Source organism: Aaosphaeria arxii (genome assembly GCF_010015735.1).
Source record: "Aaosphaeria arxii CBS 175.79 unplaced genomic scaffold BU24scaffold_6, whole genome shotgun sequence".
In the NCBI taxonomy this organism is placed as follows: domain Eukaryota; kingdom Fungi; phylum Ascomycota; class Dothideomycetes; order Pleosporales; genus Aaosphaeria; species Aaosphaeria arxii.
In genome coordinates this window covers 342561-363356 of record NW_022983479.1, presented here as the reverse complement: position 1 = coordinate 363356, position 20796 = coordinate 342561, and the positions used below count along the sequence as shown (strand labels likewise).

Below are 20796 nucleotides of genomic sequence, written 5' to 3'. Positions count from 1 at the left end.
TACTTGAATCGCGCGAACGGTTTTCAATGGGGAGAGCAACTAGTTGATGACAGGCTGCTGATATTGATGAGGGATGATGGTGGTGGTTGGGCGTTGTGTATGTGTGGGAGGAAAGTGGACGAGGAACTTGGAGAATCGGAAAGTCAGGTCAAGCTCCAAGCTCGCTCAAGGTCACGTGCGAATATGCCTGGCAAGCAAACGCAGCGTCAGCAACGGTCCAAATACGATTTTTGGTATTGGAGGTGATTCTATACCGTACAAAGAGCCTCCTCGACAAATTTCCAGCTCTTGAATATTTGTTGAAGTGCATGCGCAATCGTGGGTTGGTGATTCCTCCTTCTTTTGTTGTGCACTAGCGCGATGAGATGAGCTTGGGCCCGCGGGGAGGAGGAGTAATAGGGACGTTTGTTGTTTGCCGAAGTTCGAACTCCGCCCCTTGCGACGCGCCTCTCGCCTTCTCGCTTTTCGTGTACGACGAGTGCAAATCCTGCTACCGGGTGACGGCAATTTTTTCACCCCCACACGCGACAGTGGAAATTTCGTTGTCCACCGGTGAAAGAGCACTTCAGCCTTGTTCGTCTTGAAAGAGAATTGCGCTGCCACAACGACTTCGATACTGAGAGTGGTTGAACACTGTCACACGGTGAAGCAGTCCAACTTGTCGCGTAGAGGATCGATATGTTCTGTAATGCTAGTGAGCGAGTTCGAATGATGAATGTGTGGAAAGGGTGGCCTTGTTGGGTTGACAAAGCAATCGCACGATGCTTGGGCTGGTTTCGTGGTCGAGTTTGTATAGTTCAAACGACCTGAAGAAGTGACAAAGAGTGATTGGAAGTTTTGGCCACTTGTAATGTGATTGCGCTGACCGCGCTCAACTTGATTTCATTGTTATACGATTTCGGACTACTATAGTGACGTCAGCTTCAGATGATCCTAATACGATGCCACTGCACCCAGCCTAGAACTGACATCGCCGTGATGTTTCAGGAACCAGCTAGGTACTTACTCTACATTTGTACATCTAACATGTTCGCGCAACATATTGGTTCGAGATCTGACCAAAGCCAAGCTCTTTCGTCTATCCCTTCACCATACTCTTTCTGCACATCGCGTGCCATAATCACAGCCACTTCCAGCATCATTCGATGCTTTGAACCCTAGTATATATCTCCGAGGAAGGGACGACCGATTTGCTCTAATGCTAAATGGCGAGACGACTGGTGATCGGCATGACCTTTCCTATCACGATGGGTATCAACGATGAATCAAATCAACGTAGTGAACAGGGATTGGTTATCAGCTGCAAAATCCATTACCTCTAGGCAATGCAGCTGGCTGGACACTTGAGTCTTCGTTCGGAGCAGTCTATCGTGCCGACATATGGCTCAAAGACCTAAGGGCCCCGTGGGATATTGCATCGTTTCGCGTAGGCACCCAGTCATGACCGAATACCGTCACCTAGCTTGTGAAATAGGCCTTAGCTGCAAGAGAGACCACAAGCATGAAATGCTCGGTTTTTAAGGGCACGGTCTGGAATATGTTGCACCGCTGGGGCTCCGTCAACCAACGTGATGCCTAGAGATTATAGGTCTTCTGATGAAGACCACCGTAGACTGGGGGCCCGAATCGTCGGATCTTTGCTTCGGCCAAACATTCAGTGCCTATCCCATGTATATCTACAGATTTCTTTCAATCTTATCCATCGCTAATGATCTTTCCATACTGTCCATGACTCCTTGTAACGATGCTCCTCGATATGTAGAATAGTTTGCGGGGTACGTTGCGGTATATCGGCACAAGGGTATGTAGCAAAGGCCAAAGTTGCGTTCGGATAAGGTATCATGTAGTATCCATCTCTTTAATGTTCACCACCATAGTGCCATTCCTATGTTACACCTTTGACTCTAGATGTTTCGCGCAAGCCGTGGGGTAATGCATTTTGGGCCGGCCGACCAGTTACTCCGTCGAACGTGGTCCGAAATGTTGATTAAGGGTAGGTCTGGGGCTTAGTGGCGTTCTAGAATTGTGAGAATTGGAGGATCAAGTGCGACAGTTGTAGATGGCGGTGGATGCGTGCAGATGCGATGTTGCGGAGGTAGGTGTGAAGTGCCATGTAAAACGAGCCCAAGCCTAGAATGGGTGTCACGTGAAACACTCTACCACTCTTTTGTCTGCCCATCGGCTTTCCAAAAGATTGTTTTCAGTATGAGAAATAAAATGCGAATTATCATCAAGCTACGCCGGTATACATGTCCAAAGGCGAAGGAGCATTCCGCACCCATGGAATCATCCCTAGCCCCATGTGCTTCCGCAAGAAGCATACAGTAGTGCGGCGCAAGCGGCCCGTCATGCTCTATCGGTCGATCAGGAAAGCCGTAGCCGAGCAGGACTCCTCTTATACCTGGACACATTTACGCTCGCCTTCGACTTTGTCGACTGTGTGTTCCGTATGGTAAATTCAATGGTTTATAAGTTGTAATGTTGTTTTCGTATTTGGAGAACTCTTGAACCCTTCCCATTCACAAAAATATGCCGTTCAGGATTAGAAATAGTTGTCACGATTTACTAGCTTCTATGTTGAACGAACAGGTTATCCAGTCTGTTCGATCATGCCCAGTATGTACGTGAATCAGGCCTTCCGCGATCATTAGAATCTCCTTCGACCTTTCCCAATCACCGGTCTTTTCACAACACCGTCGCCTGCAACCTTTTTCGCTGCTCCGGCGCCGCCGACAGACCGTTTTACCAAAGGACCATTAGCCTCATCTGCGAGCCTCTGCTCCTCCTTCGCTTTGGCTTCTGCCATCTTAGCCTCCAGCTCAGCTTTTTTGTTGAATTCAATCTCTGTGACACGCTTGTCTCTCGCAGAGTACCCCTTCTCCTTGATCGAGTAGAAGACAGCGCCCAGATCGGCGAGCCAATGAGGATCTACGGAGGTGACGCAGGACATGTACTCCTTTGAGGTCAAGATGAGTTCGTGGTAGATAACATAATCGGGGAGATAACCGAGGCCGTAGAGCGCACTCGTAGGATGAAGCTGCACGGTCACGCTGGTGCGGAGGTTGATGTATTCGCCGATGCCCTTGACCTTTGCGGCCTGGTGGTAGTAGCCGGAGCAGATGCACTTTCTGATGATGTCCCAATCGGTTCCGCAGCTGGTGAATGCCATTTTGTGCATTTTCATAATGTCTTGAAGCTGGTCGCGGATCTCTTTTGCTCGGCGTAGGGCTTTCGGGTGGAGGAAATGTCTGATGCACCAGCCGTCAGAAAATCCATTCACTTTCCACTGCGTGTACACGTGGAGTAGAGTGAGATGGTCCGATTCAGGGACGAAAAACTTCTCTCTCGCAGCGTCTGACTCTTCTTGTCGTTCTTTGGGCCGGTAGAACACACTTGGCACCGAAAGCATGGATACAATCGTGAGCATCTCCTCGCTACATTCGTACTCGACCGATGTGATGATGAGCTTGGCCAGTGAAGGATCCATGGGAAACGCGGTCATTGTTCTACCCAATTCGGTGAGATCTCCTATATGATCTAAAGCACCCAATGCCCATAGATCGAAAAGAGATGTAGTGATGGTGTCCTGGGGCGGAGGATCCATGAAGTCAAAGTCAAGCAAATTCTTTACACCAAGAGATTTTAGCAACAGAACCGTGTTCGCGAGGTTGGTCCTTTGGATCTCAGGTATCGTTTGTATGTAGAATTCATCCCGAAATGCCCGTTCGGTATACAGATGGAAACACTTTCCGGGTCCCGTGCGGCCTGCACGTCCAGCTCTTTGGGATGCATTGGCTTGTGAGATTGGTGTAATCTGAAGCGTGTCCATACCCATCTTCGGATTATACACCTTCAATTTCGAGAATCCTGAGTCCACAACATACATGATACCGTCCACCGTCAGACTGGTTTCTGCGATGTTGGTGGCGACAATGACCTTGCGAACTCCTGGTGCAGCTCGATCGAAAATCTTTGCCTGGAGATCAGCCGGCATCTGACTGTAGATAGGGAGGATGCTTAGTTTGGGCGGGTCATTAAGAAACTTCAGCCGCTCTGCAACGAGCTCGCAAGTGATTTCGATATCTTCCTGACCAGTCATAAAGACAAGAATATCGCCAGGACCTTGGGAAACGTGGATTGCCAAAACCTGCTTGACCGCACTGTCGACATAGTCTTCGCATGGAGACCTCGAATACTGTATATCGACCGGAAATGTACGTCCAGGAATGATAAACTCAGGTGCTCCGCCGTAAAATCTTGAAAATCGGTCTGCGTTCATGGTGGCGGAAGTGACGATGAGCTTGAGATCTCTTCTCCGAGCCAAGACCTTCTTGATCAAACCCATGAGCACGTCTGTATTAAGAGCACGTTCATGGGCTTCATCCATGATAATGCAAGAGTACTTGTCCAGATCAGGCTCTACCAAAGATTCTCGAAGCAAGACACCGTCCGTCATGTATTTGATGGAGGTCTCCTTACTCGTACAATCCTCGAAACGGATAGCGTACCCAACGAGTCCCCCCAACTTGACTTCCATCTCTTCACTGACACGTTTAGCAACACTCATGGCGGCCACACGTCTAGGCTGCGTACAACCAATTAACCCATGTTTTGCGTATCCGTCCTCGTACAGGAACTGGGTCAATTGGGTCGTCTTTCCAGATCCAGTCTGGCCAACGACGATGATGACCTGGTTATCTCGAATGACTCGCAACAGGTCTTCTCGTACTGCAAAGGCTGGCAGATATTGGCGTTGTTCTCTAAGTGACTTGCTTCTACTGAAGGCACTCTGCCCTTCGCTAGACTTGAGATGCTCGGCGAATTTACTTCCTCCCTTGTGGTCCTCATCCCCGGGTATAGGTGCAGCGCTGTCTCCTTCGTCCTCTTTCACACCCATGAGATTACCCAACGCAGTACCAGCAACGTTAGTCGCCTCCTGAGCCTGCTTCTGGCGCTCCTTCTGCTGCCTCTTGTCCTTCACGACCTTGCTTCCTCTCCGACTGAAGACCGCCATGTCGCTCTGGGGATCCCTCACCGCCGGCACGGGATCCAGCTGCTTCGTGAACACCTTCTTCCCATCAAGAAAAGGCGGCTTCAAATCGTGGACCAGGATATGGACGCGCGTGCCCTCCTCATCGTCGTCGAAGTCGTTCTCGAAGGTCCGTCGCTGGGCCACGCCGGACTGCAGCATTCGATTCGTCTCCCAGGCGTCCGCATCCTTCTGCCTCTGGACCTGCCTCGCGCTCGCCCGGCTATTCTTCTTCTTCTCCGCCAGTGCAGCCTCCCGTTGCTGGTTGACCCAAGTGTCATCGGCGCCGCCGAAAGGGTTGTGTGATTCGTCGCCGAAGGTATGTCCATTTTCTTCTCCGCCATACCAATCGCGGTCGAGTGCGGTCGCGTCGAGGTCATCGACCATGGGCTCCGGCCCTTCGAAGGCGCGCTGATGGGGTCTCGCGGATGCGCTTCGCGACGACGCCGCCGACGACGCCTGGAGCTTGTTGTGGGACTTTGGGCGCGGAGCGACGGAAAACTGTTCGGAGTCGATCTTCCTCCGCTTGGGGCTGTTATATCTCTCCATGGTTGCGATATCCTTCACGCGGGATTCTCTACTGTCCAGCTGGACCGCTCAATTGCGAATGTTGATGCGCGAGACTAGCAGGATAAACTACTCATAGTCCGGAGGAAATCTGAGGTGACGCTCGGGCCCGCCGCTATGGAGCGGAAAGGGCATGGAATTGCCCCACCCGCCTCCAAAAAATAATTCTTGACCTTGTTCGCATACGTAGTGTGGGCTTTTTTTCTCTCCTCCTCCACGGTCGATTAGACAGAGACAATAAGCCAATTTCAAATTGCGAATATGTCTATGATCACGGCGACTACATGGGTGCCGCGGGGTTTTGCGGCACCTTTCCCGACGAAATATGTATTCGACGAGGGAGAATATGAGCGCATCGCGCAGTTGGCAAAGCTGCAGCTCGACGACGCAAAGGAGGAGCTCGAAGAGGCAAAGGAAGACAAGAAGTCGAAGGGCAAATCGAGTGGTGTTTCCGGTGGTTCATCTAAAGAGAAAGACACAGAGTACGATTCAATGCGCCAGACGGGCTCGAGTCCCTCGAGACAGTCAGCTAATATCACTTCAGAGAAATCGATGACGACCTGAAAGAGTACGATTTGGAGCACTACGACGATGACGATGAGGGCGGTGACACCATGGCCATGTTCGGAAACGTCAAGAACCTGATCTACCACGACGGCAACGACGAAGACGACGACGGTTACATCGCCATGGATGGGCCGGATGCTCAGGAAGAGGAGGACGAGGAAGAGCGCGAGGAGCTTCAGATTCTGGCAACGGACAACCTGGTGCTAGCCGGACGGATAGAAGACGAAGTGGCACACTTGGAGGTATACGTCTACGAAGACGAGGCGGACAATCTCTACGTTCATCACGACATCATGCTTCCAGCCATTCCCCTCGCCGTGGAGTGGCTAGACGTACCCGTCGGAAAGACGAGCGGGGACAGCGATGCGAGAGGCAACTTCGTGGCCGTCGGCACAATGGACCCAGACATTGAGATCTGGAACCTGGACGTCGTGGACAGCATGTATCCGGACGCGGTGCTGGGTCAGGGCGCCGAGGACGCCGAGGACGCCGAGAAGAAGAAAAAGAAGAAGAAGAAGTCGAAGAAGGTCAACGACAACTTCCACGTCGACGCCGTGCTCTCCCTCGCCTCCAACCGCCACCACCGAAACCTCCTCGCCTCCGCATCCGCAGACCAGACCATCAAGCTCTGGGACCTCAACACCACCAAGTGCGCCAAATCCTACGCATACCACACAGACAAGGTCTCTTCCGTTGCCTGGAACCCAGTCGAGTCGACCGTCCTCCTCAGCGGCAGCTACGACAGGACGGTCGTCGCCGCCGACATGCGAGCTCCCGATGCGAAGGCACCTCGCTGGGGCGTCGAGAGCGACATCGAAGCCATCCGATGGGATCCCCACGACTCAAACTACTTCTACGTACGTCCTCTGTTCCCCAATCTCTACATGCAACATACTAACAGATAAAACACAGGTCTCAACCGAAAACGGCATAATCCACTACCACGACGCGCGCAACGCGCCCTCGACCCCCTCTTCAACCAAACCCGTCTGGATCCTGCAAGCCCACGACGAGTCCATCTCGTCCTTCGACATCAACCCCGTGATCCCAGGCTTCATCGCGACCGGCTCGACCGACAAGCAGACGAAGCTGTGGAACGTGCAGGCGAGCGGGCCCAGCATGGTGGTGTCGCGGGACCTGGGCGTGGGGAAGGTGTTCTCGACGACGTTCGCGCCGGACAAGGAGGTCGGGTTCAGGCTTGCGGTCGCGGGCAGCAAGGGCGCAGTGCAGATTTGGGATACGAGTACGAATGCGGCGGTGCGCGCGGCGTTCGCGAGTAAGGTGCCGAAGATGAAGGAGGGTGCGAAGGAGAGGCTCGTCGGGCTCGAGGAGGAGGATACGGACTCGGATTCTGAGGAGGGGGAGGAGGATGAGGAGGAGGCGGCGAGGGATCACGATGGGTGGGAGTCTATGGAGGAGTAATGGACACGGAAAGGCACGAAAATTGAATTTGAAGAAAGGCGAAGGAGGGATCAAATGACGAACAAAAAGAAAACGCAACCCCCGAGTCTTTTGGGTCGTTGGTGTTTTTCGTTTTGAATAGAAGATAACACATGAGACACAAAAAAGAATCCAAAGATACCCACACAAACCTCCATAAACCAAACCCACCTCCTCTCTCACACTCCAACACAACAAATATACGTCACAACCATCGGACGTTTTCCATGTCTCTTCGCAATTGAAACCAGCTAGCAAATCGGAGAAATTGCACAGCGGGGAACAAAACAAAACAGATCGTCCGCTGCCAGTTTCGGGAGGATGAGCACTCCGAAAACTCCGGATGTCGATGATCCTTCGCGAAACGGAAGAAAGGATTCGATGACGTGGGTTTGGTGTTTGATATGTGTGGATGGTGGGCAAGATGGATGAGTTTTCTGGTAGATGCTGCAGTTTTTATTTACTTACTTAGATACTTGTCTATTTGTATGTTCATGATTTATATCATATGATAGAATAATACGTGCATTTACAGCATGCCACACGGCACAGCGAAGCTGCCGAAGGTAAAATTACTGATACAAACACTGTATGTAGACACATAGTACATGTGAGTGAATGATCTGGTGTGAGTAATAGTCGTGTATCTGTACGGGGTATAAACACTCAATATCAAGACCACATCAGGTCGGGGGTAGAGATATTCTAGTCACTAAGAACATCGATATTCATAGTATCATCTCATCACTGTTTCATGAGCATGCTCAACTACCTACCCATATACTCTAACCTACTCACAGTCTATTTCTCTATAAATATCAAAGCACTGGAGAGAATAGCCACCCAACTCCCACATCGTCGTCGTCGTCGTTATCATCTTCCCGAACAAGAAACATCAAAGCACAACCCCCCCCCCCCCTCTCCCCTCGTTCTCCACCCACCTACGCCGTCACAAGACACGAACCCAGAAACCCAAAAGCAAACAAAAAGCAAAAGCGACAGCGTTGGTGGCTGTGCTGTAGCCTGTGTGCCATGCGGTTCAAAGTAGCTTTTATATCACACTCTCGTATTGAGGAATGAAAAAAGTACAAGTACTGCCGTGCATGGGGATACGGATGATCGGCCACCAGGCTAGGGTCAGTTGGTTTCGCGCTCTACGGTGCCTACACGGTACGAGAACGTTTGCTGGGAGGGAGATGTTATTCGCGTTGGGAAGATGGTAAGACGGTACGGTACGGTGCGTACGGCGCATGCGTGTGCATGTTTCCCTCGCCTAGTTTGTTTCTTCGCTCTCGCGAATGAACGACACAGACGGCTGGTGAGTCGATAAGGTCGCCTACAAGTTACCTACGCGCGAAGAGTTGCCATTTCCTGATGCGAGAGAGACGTGATCAATTTTTAGGTTGGTTTCGAAACAGATTGATGCAAGGCGGAGCGGTTTGATAGCCATGGGATACTAACCGAAAATGGGCGGGCCGCGGGAGGGAGAGAGTCAGGGTGCAGAGCTTCGAATGGGAATGGGTACAAAACGAGACAGGACAGGGCAGGGCAGGGCAGGGCAGGGGTGGTTTATGCATGCTGCAAGGTACGGGATAAAATTATGGGAGATGCGTCGACTCAGGGGCCTGGATTTGGCGCTGGGAGCTGGAGAACGTGATCATGATTATGGCTTGTGGACTGGAATAGATTCACTGAGTCGTCGCATTTGACTATTGTGAGTCGGGCGTGTTGTCGATGCAGCGCAAACCTGTGATGCTGACTGTACGCATCATTCACATGCACTCATTCGTCTTTGGTGACGTGGTGTCGTGTTTTGGTGTGAGCGGTTATCGGGTCGGGGCCTATTCTTATGTGCATGTTTCCTTTTGCCTGGGGACTCTGCGAATCGCAGTTGCAGCCGTGGCGGAGAATTAGGCACTGGTAGGCTTGTACACAGTAGGTAGTCGTAGTCATGGGCTGCGCATGAGTGTTGGTGTTTCTTGTTTCAATTGATTCTTTTCCCAGTTCATTGCCTTGTGTTACCGTCACTGCATCAATTAATCAATTCGTTCCTGCATCACTTTGATGGATAATTGTTCCTTTTTATTGATTTGTTTTTGATTTGCATGTTTGGGAATAGAGTAGAGATGAAGGCAGGGCAGATGGAGATGACGCCACTCTGAGGAAGGCGAGCAGAAGGATATGGAGCGATAATAAAATGTTGAAACGACGAGCAGGACGGCGCGGAACGGAGGCGTGGAGGCGAAGGGAAAGAAGTGGGCAAGGGGCCGAGGGTGGAGGTGGATGGAGGTTGATGGAGTTGATGAAAGGATGGGAGATGGGGGGGTGATGGGGATGAATGGGTTGGGTGGCCCCAGCAAAGGCGAACCACGTTTGCACCACGCTCACTCACCACGCCGCGTGTTGGCCTTCAAAGTTCAGCACACGACGACAACGACGACTTGCGCTGGGCCAGAACGGCGGGTGAGGGCCTTGAGCCGTGATTCGTGAATGTTTTTGACTCTGGGATGTGTTGACTCTGTTGAGTCGTAGATTCATGAGTGCTGAGTGGTCGAATGAGGGTGGATGGGTCAGTGTTGGATAGATGGATGATGGGGACTACGCCGCAAGTATGGACCAGCTGTGGAAGACCATGGCCTCTGATTGGCTCCATGTCCCAGGTTTGGCCACTGCCGGTACCTTTTTTGGTGGATTCTTCCCTTGAGATTTGTTGCCAGACCTGCCATAACTAGCCATAACTAGCCGTGACCAGATCCCCCCCTAGTTACTCGTACCTTTTTGTACGAGATATCCTAGACCTTCCTGTGATGCTAGTCAGAAGGTTCAACCCTGGTTCGTCCTGGCAATCTCTCAACCTAGTCAGTTACTGTATTAGACTCTCCATTGGTATTGTGTGTGTGTGTGCAGTGCAGTGCCTGATCCAGTCTCCCGCCCCCAGCCCGTCGAGCGTTAACGAGCCCACCGATCCAGCAAACCCATCAACCGGCGCCCCAACCAAAGACCCAAGGGGGAAACTTGCAAAGGGTTTTTGTACTCATCATCGCCCGTTCCCTTTTTTCTTCCCTTTCTTGCTTCTTGCTCTTCACTGTTGATCTCCAACATCTCACTCTCCCTTCCTTTTCTTTTGCCCTGCGTGGACTTTTGGCTTCACGACAGTTCCCTTTTGCGACCCGGTTGTCCGCTCCTTACGACGGCTGGTCTCCCTCACACTCCTTGCACTTTGATAGGCTGATTCTACTTTTCCCACTCACACACACACTCACACACACACACACACACACACACCAACTCATACCAACAAAACCTTCCTTTATCCACAAACAAAACAAACAAAAGAGAAAAAGAAAGAAACACGAAACAATCACACAATCCTTCTTCACACGCTGCGAGCCAGCCCACATCGAACAAATAAAGTAAAAAAAAAAAACTAGAACGTCAAAAACCCGACAATACTTAGCAAGCAAACTTGCGCACAAGAGTTCGACCAACCAACCAAAGGAATCAATTGTAGCAAAGGAAAGAAAATCCAACAAACGACAACAGATCTCATCCACCAACCTACGGCGACCACCGGATCCTTTGGCCTTGTCCGAGTGAGCATCCTGCATCTACTACTCCGTACACACCACTTCGCCCTTCCCTTCCCTTCCCTTCCCACAGGCAGGTAAAGTTCCGTACCACGATAGACAACCGCCCAACGCCAGCGCTTGCGCAACCGCCCGACTCTGAGCCTCCATCTTTTCGAAAGCCGAGTTGTACACCGACGGCAGACTTACCTACCTAAGCGACATCCCGGAAAGCAACGTTACCAGGCCACTTCAACTCTTATCATTACCTCGTAACTCATCACCTTTCTTTCCCACCTTACGTTCTCTCTCTCTTTGCGACACGCGCACCTCCTACGTGCCCTGTCCATCACGTTCTGGTTGGTGTAATAGGTTCAAGGTTCCAGGTCCCACCTCGTTTCTCTGCCTGACCACTCGCACACTCGCACACTCGCCCGCCCACCTGCCCTCCTCATCCTCAATTTATCCGCGACCCATCCCCCCGCATTCCTACAATCCCGGAGCCTTACTTCCACCACAAGAGGATTGCCGGCCCTCCACCCGTATAGTTGGCCTTTTTACAGAAATTGAAATCTGTTCTCGATTTAATATCTAACAAAAATGTCTCTTGCCCGCGCCGTCACCAAGCGCATCAAGCGTTCCGTCGATGCATCTTCATCTTCGCCATCTCCCACCACACAGGCCCCGACTCCAACCCGTTCTCAGTCCGTCAAGACACCAGGCACCCCAATCGACCGAGCCAAAATCTCCTCGCCCGTGGCTTTGCTCTCGACAACCAACATGCTTTCCTACAATGCTCCCGACATTTCAACTCTGAGGCATGCGTCCTCTTCCTCGACCTCTTCGACTCATTCCGCCGAGGACTCAGACCACAGCGCCGCTAGCGGCCGCTCGCGCTCTTCTTCACATGCCTCGCGGGACACTTTGACCGACGCTTCCTCCGTGGATATGTCCCCGACTTCACCCAAACCAAACCACCTCTCTGGTTATTTCGCTTCGTCCAAGGCTCCTCGACGGTCGGCGTCCTCGGGTAACCTGCAGCAGCTTCGTGAAGCGGAAGAGTCGGTTGCAGTGCCCGCGATTCCCGAGAGGGCGCTATCACATAGCAAGCGAGCCCACGAGCGCCTCGCCCAGAAGCGGTCTCTCCAAAGCATCCCTCGATCCAGCCAGCACTCGAGTCGCTCATCCCGCGAGCAACGAGGATCGCTCGAGATGTTCGGATCCCCCATCGTGGAAGAATCGCACCCGCACCCCTTCGGAAAAGAGCTGGAGCAATTGAACGAGGTCGCTGAGGAGTTTGGAGGCGTCGTCCGGGACGCAGAGCACGAGGCAGACGTTTCCGTTCTCCGTGAGAGGAATCTCGCCGTCTACTGTGCTGCAGACTACCTCGCAGAGATCCGACCGCTGTTCAACAACAGGTTCGGAACCGCCTATGCTCCAGTCGTGCCCTTGGCCTGGATATGAGGCTCGCCCAGCATGTCGTCGGCGCTGGTTGTTTCGTCTACACACTCCACTACACTCTTGCATTCACTTTTACATTGCGCTCCCAAGTACCCTAGTCGGTCGTTCTAATTTTTTGTATATACTACTACACCTTTTACCTTTCTCTACGTTCGTTTACAAACCACTTAATCTTGTCACCTTTATATACATTTATACGGATTCCATTTTTCCGCTGGATTGTTGGCGTTCCTCGGTGTTACACAGGAGGAAAGGGGAAAATCGGCAGCGCATCCATCCAGCGAAGGAGAGAAAGATCCCTTCTGGGTCACGGCGATCTCCCCACTAGAAAGGAAGCGCCAGACACCCGTTCGATCATTTTACGATTTTTTGTCTTTGTATGTACATGAACTGAAGAAACATATTCTGGAGGTTTGATGATTTTTTGATCATTCATGGCATGGGGATGAGCTTCATAGGAGGGAGGAATAGGCATGAAATCGATCTTTCTTCCGAGTACAATGAAGCCTTGCATCAAGTGAATGGTTGAACAGATCAAGATATGTGTAGATGATGTCTTCTAATCGACTTCAACATTAAAGACTGCAGTTTACTGTCTATCGAGACCGCGCGATATCGCATCATCCCCATAGCCCTGTCCCCTCCAACCCTCCCATCCTCTCCGCCTCTCTATACTACTAAACCACACTCCCATCACCCAAACTCCCATCACCCAAACTCCCATCACCCAAACTCCCCTCACACACTCAACATACCACCATCGAACACACACGCACGAAAGCAAGTAACCAAACCCATCAACAATCACATACTCGCACTCACACTTCAACCCTCCCCGGCCAGACCGACACCACCGCCCGCGTGTGCAAGGTTACACAAGAGCAACAGCAACGTCACACGTCGCCATCGCATCGCACCGAACCATCATCGTCCGTCTTGTCACCGTGTCACACGGCCCGCCAAGGGGAGAAACTATTGGTTTTCTTTTTTGCGTCACTGGTCGGTAGATGACTCGGGCTGGGGATTTGTTGTTTAGTGCGATAGAAGGTTACTGTGTTATGTACGGAGTACTGGAACCTAGGATGTATTTGGGGGAAGGTGGGAACATTGAGTATTAAGGTATGGAGGAGATGTAGGTAGATACTTGTGGTTTTGGGGAGGCTGAGGGGAGGTGAGTGGAGTTTGAGTCAAGCATGATTTGTGATATTATCAGGCGCAGAGGTGACAAGGGAAATCAAGGGAGTGTGAGGTGGAATATATTAATTTATAGTCTTATGACGAACGTGTGTGTATGTGTATGTGAACCGGGGTCCAGTATGAATGGTGGGCGGATGGATGGACGACAGCAGCCCATGGCTCGTGCGTGATGTCGAGCTCCCCCAGAACATGATGGTCAGTTTTCGGTGGAAATTTTCGCCGACAACATTTTCGAGATTCGCAGCAGCAGCAGAGCGTAACAGTAGCACTTCCGACAGCAACGACAACAACAACCAATTGATCTCGCACCCAACATCTCCAGGACCTCCAGGACACGCACATACAAAATGATCTGTCGCAATTGCCTCCTCCGGGCGTCGACACGCAGCCACTTCAAACCCTCCACCACCTCACCACGCTTTCTCACCACCACCTCAACCCGCAACAACGCAACCCCCATCTCTCTCAACGCAGCCACGCAATCCGCACCCCGACAAGGCTCTCCGACCTCTCCTCACACACCACCAGCCGCGACATCGACCTCCGCCGCGCAACCCTTCTCCGCCGACACCACCACCAAGAAAGACCACCCCCCAGCGCCGGCGTCGAAACAACAACCGCTCGTCAAGTCCAGCATCCCCGCGGGGACCCCCCTAAAGGGCCTCAACTTCCTCAAGAACAAGTCCGACCCGATCGCCCTCGAGGACTCCGAGTACCCGAGCTGGCTGTGGGACATCTTGAAGAAGAAGGACGGGAAGGGCGACGGCGTTAATGCGGGAGATCTGTTTTGTATGTCCCCTCTTCTCCCTCTTCTCCCCCCTCCACCTACCCACCCATTGAACATCCCCCTCAATTCAATTGAACGAAAAATCCAAACTAACGTCTATCTTTCTCTCGCAGCGAAATCCAAAAAGCAGCGCCGACTCGCGGCGAAAAGGCTCCGCAAGGAGCAACTCGCGAACCCGGACCTGCTGGCCCCCAAGATCCCCATCTACGAGCAGACGATCGACCTGCCCGCGGGCGACGCGCAGGGCAGCACGGCGGGCAACGTGGAGGCGGCGGAGGCGAGGGGGGAGCTCACCAAGGCGATGAGGGATAAGCGGAGGGCAGGGATCAAGGAGGCGAATTTCTTGAAGAGCATGGGATAGGATTGTGGTTTGGCTCGCTTTGTGTGTATGGGGGGGTGGAGGGAGGGCTGTGGAGGGATGGAGAGGAAGAAGGAAGGACGATTTGCATATTGGGGGTTTTGTATATATATGTGTGTGTATATGTATGTCATGTCATGTCATACTGTAAGAGTATATCAACATCGTCACTGTTACCAACGTCTGCCGACCTTCCAGTTCAAAACCATCACTTCCCATACGGCCTACGTATGTGAAACTGTAATACGTACGTCCGCATTGTCACCATCTACCCGTCTCCTAAGCTTCGCCTTCCCATGGTTTCGTTTCGTTTTCCTAAAGACCCCATACACAACGAGATATTCTTCGACAATATGTTTTCTTTTCCCGGCATGAGAAAGATGAGGGGGAGATCTTTACGCCACGACTATCCCCTTTTCCTCAATGGGAGCTTTCACTATGGTAGTTCACAATGGGTATCAAAAAGCCGTATATTGTGTATGTATGTGTGGAGAATTAGGAATGAATTCCTACCACCAACGCCTTGCTTTGTCTGTTGCTGTTGATACGATTTCCCTTCCCTATCCGTAACGCGCGCCTTGCTGAAGAAGTTTTGAATGTGCTGGTAGATCTGAATAGGTAAAGAGAAATGAGAAGACAAAAAGGGAAAAACAGGTATCAAAATCATCAATCAATCAATCAATCAATCGATCAATCACTTCGCGAAATCCCCTCGACAATCACTCAACATCAAGCGGCGTCTTGACCTTCCTCGCCGCCTTGACCAAATCCCCCAGCCGCTTCTCCATCGCCGTCCGTCCCTCCAGCGTCCGCCACACCTGATGCGGCGCCTTGTTAACGACGTCCCAGCCGACAAGGTTATCCGTCAACGTCGACAGATCCTTCTGCTTGCGCTCCCACTCCCCATCAGTGCGACACCTGATCCCCGAGCTGACGATCGCGAGCGGCGTATCCACAGACTGTATGTTCCTCGCGGACACGACCTCGTTCTTCGACAGCGAGTCCGCGACGAGATTCTCCTGCAGCTGCGCCTTGATGAACTTGCCACCCTGGTACGCATACTTCCCGTAGACGCGGTCCGCGCTCGTGCGGCCCTTGAACAGCGCGCCGCCCAGCCGCTCGATCCCCAACGGCGAGATGATGCCCCAGGCCCAGAGCAGGAACCCGCGCCCCGGCTCCCCGATCCGGTGGAGGAGATCCTCGTGCCACCCGTCGACCAGCATGATGCCGACCACCTGCTTCAGGTGCCGACTGCTGAAGATGCGGCTCACGATGCTGCCGGTGCCCGCGCCCACGAGGATCCACGGGCCCTCTTCGCCTGACTTGGCGAGCGCTTCGGAAAGGGCGTCTGCGGACATGCCGGCGGAGTGCGGGGAGGGTGCGTTGTCGGACCAGGCGTAGCCAGGGCGGTCCCAGTAGCAGTATCGCGAGATGGTTCCGTTCTGGTACGCGGCGTAGGCCCAGTGCTCGAAGTCGTATTCCGCGGGGGTCTCGCCGGCCTCGAGGAGGATCGTGGGGGCTTTGTTGCCGAAGGTGTCGGTGGCGGTGGAGTTACCGACGCACGCGAGGTGGACGGAGTATTTGTCGCCGTCGACGAGGATCCGCTCGCCGTACATCTTGAGCGAGGCGTCTTGGGCCCGCATCGTGAGGGTGGCGGTCATGAGGAGGACGAGGATGATGAATATGGCGGTTAGGATCGTGGCGACGAGGACGGCGAGCCATTCTTTGAGCGTGCGGCGGGTTTCTGGGCGGCCGGTGAGCCGCTGTTCTTCTTCCCGCTTGCCCCAGGCTACGACGCGGTCGGTGATGATGCACCAGAAGGCGATGACGACGGCCCAGACGACTGACGCGATGCCGACCCACCCTTCCTCGAGGCGGAGTCGAGGCACGCTGAGGATGATGATCATGTCGATGAGGAGGAGGACGGCGATGATGGATGTCGTGATTCGTAGAGCTTTGGCGGGGGAGACGAAGAAGATGACTGCCACCAGCAGGTTTCCGATCGTGAGACAGGTGAATGCGAAGTCGAAGAAGCCGGACCCGCGGGAGTGCATTCCTGGTGGAGATACGAAGAGGGATACCAGCAGTAGCACCCACCACAGGAAGGAGACGACTAGAAAGAGGACTGTGAAGTAGCGAAGGAATCGGACGGACCAGAGATTGTACGGTGATACCTTGGAGACGTTAGTCGATCAATGTACACTGGAGATCTGTTGCATGTCGACGAGAACACTGATGAATGATGGGCCCTCTCAGTGAATTGGAAATCTTACAGCTGGGTCGTCTGGGTCTAGGTAGCCATCAGAGTTCGGAGGTCGAGGCCGGTTTTCAAGCAACCTCGTCCTCTCATTCGGTTCCTGTCGCTCATGAGTATCATGACTTCTTCTCGATGAGGCGCGATCGGTCTGAGACGCTCGTTCGTTTTCACCATCCTGTTGATGGTCTTTCCGTGGACCCCACATGGCGCTCGATTGTCTCTGAAGCACGCAGCTTTGAGTAGCTTCGTGACTCTGTAGTTTGGCCTTTAATTTGGTATTGAAGTATTATGTATGTAAATATTCCTTGGACAACAGTCTAGATAGAGGTTATAGAGATATTCATGAGTAGAACAAAAAATACGACGACCAACGTAGGCTTGAAGCTTGAAATTAAGAGAGAAAAGAGATAGAGAAAAATTGTTTGAAATCAAAGAGACGAAGAGAGCAGGTTTACAGAAGTCAAGATGTAGAGGGGAGGGGATCAGAAGCTATTTGATAGAAATGGCGCTAAACAGATCGTCTAGACGTCATGGCGGCGTCGTCTATGTCCTTTAAGCTCTGCTATCCTGGTCACGATCATAATTCATTTATGCATATGCCTAACGACGCGTAGCGCTGCTGTACTTGTATGTTATCGACCTAGTGATGGGATGAATAGGTACCTAGGAAAAGTAGTCCTAGCACCAAAATTTCATGGTGACATTGATGCATTCGTATTCACTGAGATCGATCTACAAGGTATTCAACCTCATGAGGTGAGGACCAAATGGATGTCTACTGAACTGACCAATCAACTCCCTTGTTCCCCTCCCCCCACCAGCTCCGATTAGATACCATAGCATTGTTACATGGTAGAAACACCACTTACTGGAACGTATTTAATTGTCCTTTCGAAAGCCATTAAACTTCACCTCCCTACTCTGCTCTACCTGACCCTGCACCATCATGTCCGATTTCGCCAAAAGCTTTGCAAAGAACAAACTTGCTTCACTGCCCCCCGAAGCTCCCCTCCGCGAAGAACCAGAATATGAAGACGATTCCTCGTCAGCATCATCAATGTCCAGCACTGGCACCGTTATCCCTACATCTTCGCAACGACCCGCTCCTGCAATTCACTGGTCCGACTACTTCGCTCAGGAATTTTACCTCGAGCGTCCGGCCGTAGCCAAAACTTCCGACACAGCAGCCCAGAGCCATGCCAAATTCCATGTGTACCTGACACCCCCGAGCTCTGCCAAGTCCCCGCTACTCGTACTGCACCATGGAGCTGGTAGCTCCGCCATGAGCCTTGCGCTGTTTGCAAAGGAGGTTCGAAAAGGTCTCCCTGATGCAGGTATCCTCGCTGTAGAGGCCAGAGATCACGGGAGCGTAGTGTGGGCAGAGGACGGTTCCATTGATAACGATCTATCGATTGACACCTTGACTAATGACCTTTTCGACATGCTGGCTCTCACCCAAGCAAAGGTTGGCTGGACCGAACTACCTAGAATAGTCCTCGTAGGACACAGCCTAGGCGGTGCTGTAGTGACTCATGCTGCGAACAAGAACCAACTTAGTAGCAAGCTTCTCGGCTATGCAGTGTTGGATGTAGTGGAGGGTTCGGCCATGGATGCTCTGAAGCATATGCAAGCGTACCTCGCTACCAGACCAACAACATTTCCTTCATTGGAAGCTGCTGTCGAGTGGCATATTCGTTCGAGGACGCTGCGGAATCCTCAGTCTGCGAGGGTTAGCGTCCCCAGTCTGCTCATACAAACGCCAGAGGGTCGCTGGGCGTGGAGGACGGATTTGAGTACCACTGAAGCCTACTGGGAGAATTGGTTCACGGGCATGTCATCTAAGTTCCTCGGTGGAAAGGGTGCAAAGCTACTCCTCCTCGCAGGCACAGATCGATTGGACAAGGAGTTGATGATTGGTCAAATGCAAGGTAAATATCGCTATATCTAACGTCCCTTTACTACTTTTTCCGGATTCCATGTTTTAATATGTTACAGGCAAATTCCAACTTCAGGTCTTCCCTACAGCAGGTCACTTTCTCCAAGAAGACCAACCAGAGAAGATTGCGGAATCGATAGTCGAATTCGTAAAGAGGAATGATCGCAGTACCATGATTCTCCCACCGAAGGTATCGGATCTTCTTGCTCAGGGCAAGAAAGTTTGAGTGCAGCCGGACAGCTGCAAACCCGATTCCATGCTTTTCATTAGCTATAAAACTCAGCGCCCTTGTGTGAGTATCGTGCCATACACTTTTTCACAGTTCTCTACATGCATGCGACGGGCAAGCTGATTCTGAACGAATAAGAGCCAAAAGGCTTGCCCTAGGGTATCGAAAATTTCTCATGATGTACTCGCATCCACCTCGACGGGAGTGGCACCATCTTCCTGTCCTTGACCCTGCGTTTTGGGCTTCCTCTTCCTCTTGCGCTTTCCGCCCTCGTCGCCCCTTGAACCCGATCCGTCGGCTTTCGAGTCTTCCGTTTGACCATCGGCAGAACTAGGCTTCGTGGTGGTCTTACGTTCAGCCTGAGAAGGCTGCTTTTTCGCAGATTTCTTCATGCTCAACGGGTTCGGTTGTTTAGGGCCTCGCGCCCGCTTTTTCTTTTGGCGTTGGCTAGAAGATCCACTTTGTCGCTCAGCAGACTCGTCCTGTTGCCCAGCACTCTCCTCATCATCATCTCGCTTTCTCTTCTGTCCAGCATCCGCATTTCCGCGGCCCTTTAGACCTGCCCTGAATTTAGCCTTCTCCTCCCGCTCTCGAGCATCTTCTGTAGCTTCGGCCATCGGTTCTAATATCATGACGCTCTTCGCGATGTATACAATGGGAACACCAGGGACTTGTCGCATGGCGGCTCGTGTTTTCGGGTCTTGCGTGACGACGACATAGCGATGTTTGTTCGAGGGACCAACACACTCAGTAATGCAATCATGTGTGTCCAATGGCTCTTCCAGTTCGTGATGTCCGCAGCGTCGTCGCTCGAAGTTCTTTGCGTGTGCGATCAATGCCTCGTTCTTCTGCTTAGCATTGTAGAGATGGCGCATGGAACACTGCGAGACTGAAGCTTTGAGTCAGTTCAGGCCAACAAATTCATGGCTGTTTGTGAGGACCTACCCATTATCTTCACCTCTCCACCCAGTACGCCTTTCAGTCTGCCGGCAAAGTCGAGGCGCATGCGCTCTGCGTCTACCAGGACCTCCGAATCACAGAGAGCCTGGTAAGGTTCGCGGAATCCGAAGTTGAGTTGATACTGGCGCATCTCCTTGCGGTACTTCTTAAGTCTCTTGCCCTTCATGGTGCCGGCGCTGTGTCAAAGTTTTTGGAGGTTGCGATGCAGACAAGATGCGAGGTACGCTCAGTTCGGGGGCCCGATACGATTGATAGGTCGAAGGAACAATGGCTCAAAGACCCGAGAATTAATTTCTGCAGTTGTCGTTCTCTAAAGAAACGAAATTGGCATTACAACGCAATCAATGGAGGTTGGATTACTTCTGCCATCAGCCATCAGCGGGACGGTTTGGAAAAAATATGTGCACGGGCCGCCAGATGACCGCCTGCACCATTTCGTGGG

General features: G+C 52.1%; 7 protein-coding genes across 7 annotated transcripts; 4 read left to right on the top strand and 3 right to left on the bottom strand.

Moving 5' to 3' along the window:
- Window positions 1-1086: 1086 nt before the first annotated feature.
- On the bottom strand, window positions 1087-3994 carry BU24DRAFT_434321 (P-loop containing nucleoside triphosphate hydrolase protein; the record flags this gene model as incomplete). The annotated part of the gene is made up of 2 exons (XM_033530019.1): window positions 1087-1239; window positions 2747-3994. 2 exons carry the CDS (start codon window positions 3992-3994, stop codon window positions 1087-1089), a joined length of 1401 nt encoding a protein of 466 aa, XP_033381552.1.
- A 1798-nt stretch (window positions 3995-5792) lies between these two features.
- On the top strand, window positions 5793-7737 carry BU24DRAFT_452158 (periodic tryptophan protein-like protein). Its single transcript, XM_033531170.1, has 3 exons — window positions 5793-6078; window positions 6141-7020; window positions 7076-7737. The coding sequence occupies exons 1-3, from the start codon at window positions 5858-5860 to the stop codon at window positions 7583-7585; spliced, it is 1611 nt and encodes a 536-aa protein (XP_033381551.1). The 5' UTR covers window positions 5793-5857; the 3' UTR covers window positions 7586-7737.
- Window positions 7738-11490: 3753 nt separating this feature from the next.
- Window positions 11491-12785, top strand: BU24DRAFT_232121 (uncharacterized protein). Its single transcript, XM_033522191.1, has one exon. The coding sequence runs from the start codon at window positions 11770-11772 to the stop codon at window positions 12631-12633; it is 864 nt and encodes a 287-aa protein (XP_033381550.1). The 5' UTR covers window positions 11491-11769; the 3' UTR covers window positions 12634-12785.
- Window positions 12786-14057: 1272 nt separating this feature from the next.
- On the top strand, window positions 14058-15116 carry BU24DRAFT_493743 (uncharacterized protein). The gene is made up of 2 exons (XM_033533997.1): window positions 14058-14616; window positions 14728-15116. The coding sequence occupies exons 1-2, from the start codon at window positions 14175-14177 to the stop codon at window positions 14973-14975; spliced, it is 690 nt and encodes a 229-aa protein (XP_033381549.1). The 5' UTR covers window positions 14058-14174; the 3' UTR covers window positions 14976-15116.
- A 575-nt stretch (window positions 15117-15691) lies between these two features.
- Window positions 15692-17686, bottom strand: BU24DRAFT_393813 (uncharacterized protein; the record flags this gene model as incomplete). Its single annotated transcript, XM_033525208.1, has 2 exons — window positions 17246-17686; window positions 15692-17146 (listed from the first exon to the last, which is right to left on the bottom strand). Exons 1-2 carry the CDS (start codon window positions 17432-17434, stop codon window positions 15692-15694), a joined length of 1644 nt encoding a protein of 547 aa, XP_033381548.1. The 5' UTR covers window positions 17435-17686.
- Window positions 17687-18106: 420 nt separating this feature from the next.
- Window positions 18107-19457, top strand: BU24DRAFT_424214 (protein phosphatase methylesteras-like protein 1). Its single transcript, XM_033528444.1, has one exon. It carries the CDS (start codon window positions 18176-18178, stop codon window positions 19175-19177), a length of 1002 nt encoding a protein of 333 aa, XP_033381547.1. The 5' UTR covers window positions 18107-18175; the 3' UTR covers window positions 19178-19457.
- BU24DRAFT_372413 (uncharacterized protein) lies at window positions 19349-20709 on the bottom strand. The gene is made up of 3 exons (XM_033524502.1): window positions 20340-20709; window positions 19533-20283; window positions 19349-19457 (listed from the first exon to the last, which is right to left on the bottom strand). Exons 1-2 carry the CDS (start codon window positions 20518-20520, stop codon window positions 19568-19570), a joined length of 897 nt encoding a protein of 298 aa, XP_033381546.1. The 5' UTR covers window positions 20521-20709; the 3' UTR covers window positions 19349-19457; window positions 19533-19567.
- Between the last annotated feature and the right edge of the window lie 87 nt (window positions 20710-20796).

Coding starts and splice junctions, on each gene's coding strand:
- BU24DRAFT_424214 (XM_033528444.1), top strand. CDS start 18,176: ATGTCCGATTTCGCCAAAAGCTTTGCAAAGAACAAACTTGCTTCACTG.
- BU24DRAFT_493743 (XM_033533997.1), top strand. CDS start 14,175: ATGATCTGTCGCAATTGCCTCCTCCGGGCGTCGACACGCAGCCACTTC. Junction 14,617..14,727: donor TAATGCGGGAGATCTGTTTT/GTATGTCCCCTC, acceptor TTTCTCTCGCAG/CGAAATCCAAAAAGCAGCGC.
- BU24DRAFT_452158 (XM_033531170.1), top strand. CDS start 5,858: ATGTCTATGATCACGGCGACTACATGGGTGCCGCGGGGTTTTGCGGCA. Junction 6,079..6,140: donor TCTAAAGAGAAAGACACAGA/GTACGATTCAAT, acceptor ATATCACTTCAG/AGAAATCGATGACGACCTGA. Junction 7,021..7,075: donor ACGACTCAAACTACTTCTAC/GTACGTCCTCTG, acceptor GATAAAACACAG/GTCTCAACCGAAAACGGCAT.
- BU24DRAFT_372413 (XM_033524502.1), bottom strand. CDS start 20,520: ATGAAGGGCAAGAGACTTAAGAAGTACCGCAAGGAGATGCGCCAGTAT. Junction 20,284..20,339: donor TGGAGAGGTGAAGATAATGG/GTAGGTCCTCAC, acceptor TCAAAGCTTCAG/TCTCGCAGTGTTCCATGCGC.
- BU24DRAFT_232121 (XM_033522191.1), top strand. CDS start 11,770: ATGTCTCTTGCCCGCGCCGTCACCAAGCGCATCAAGCGTTCCGTCGAT.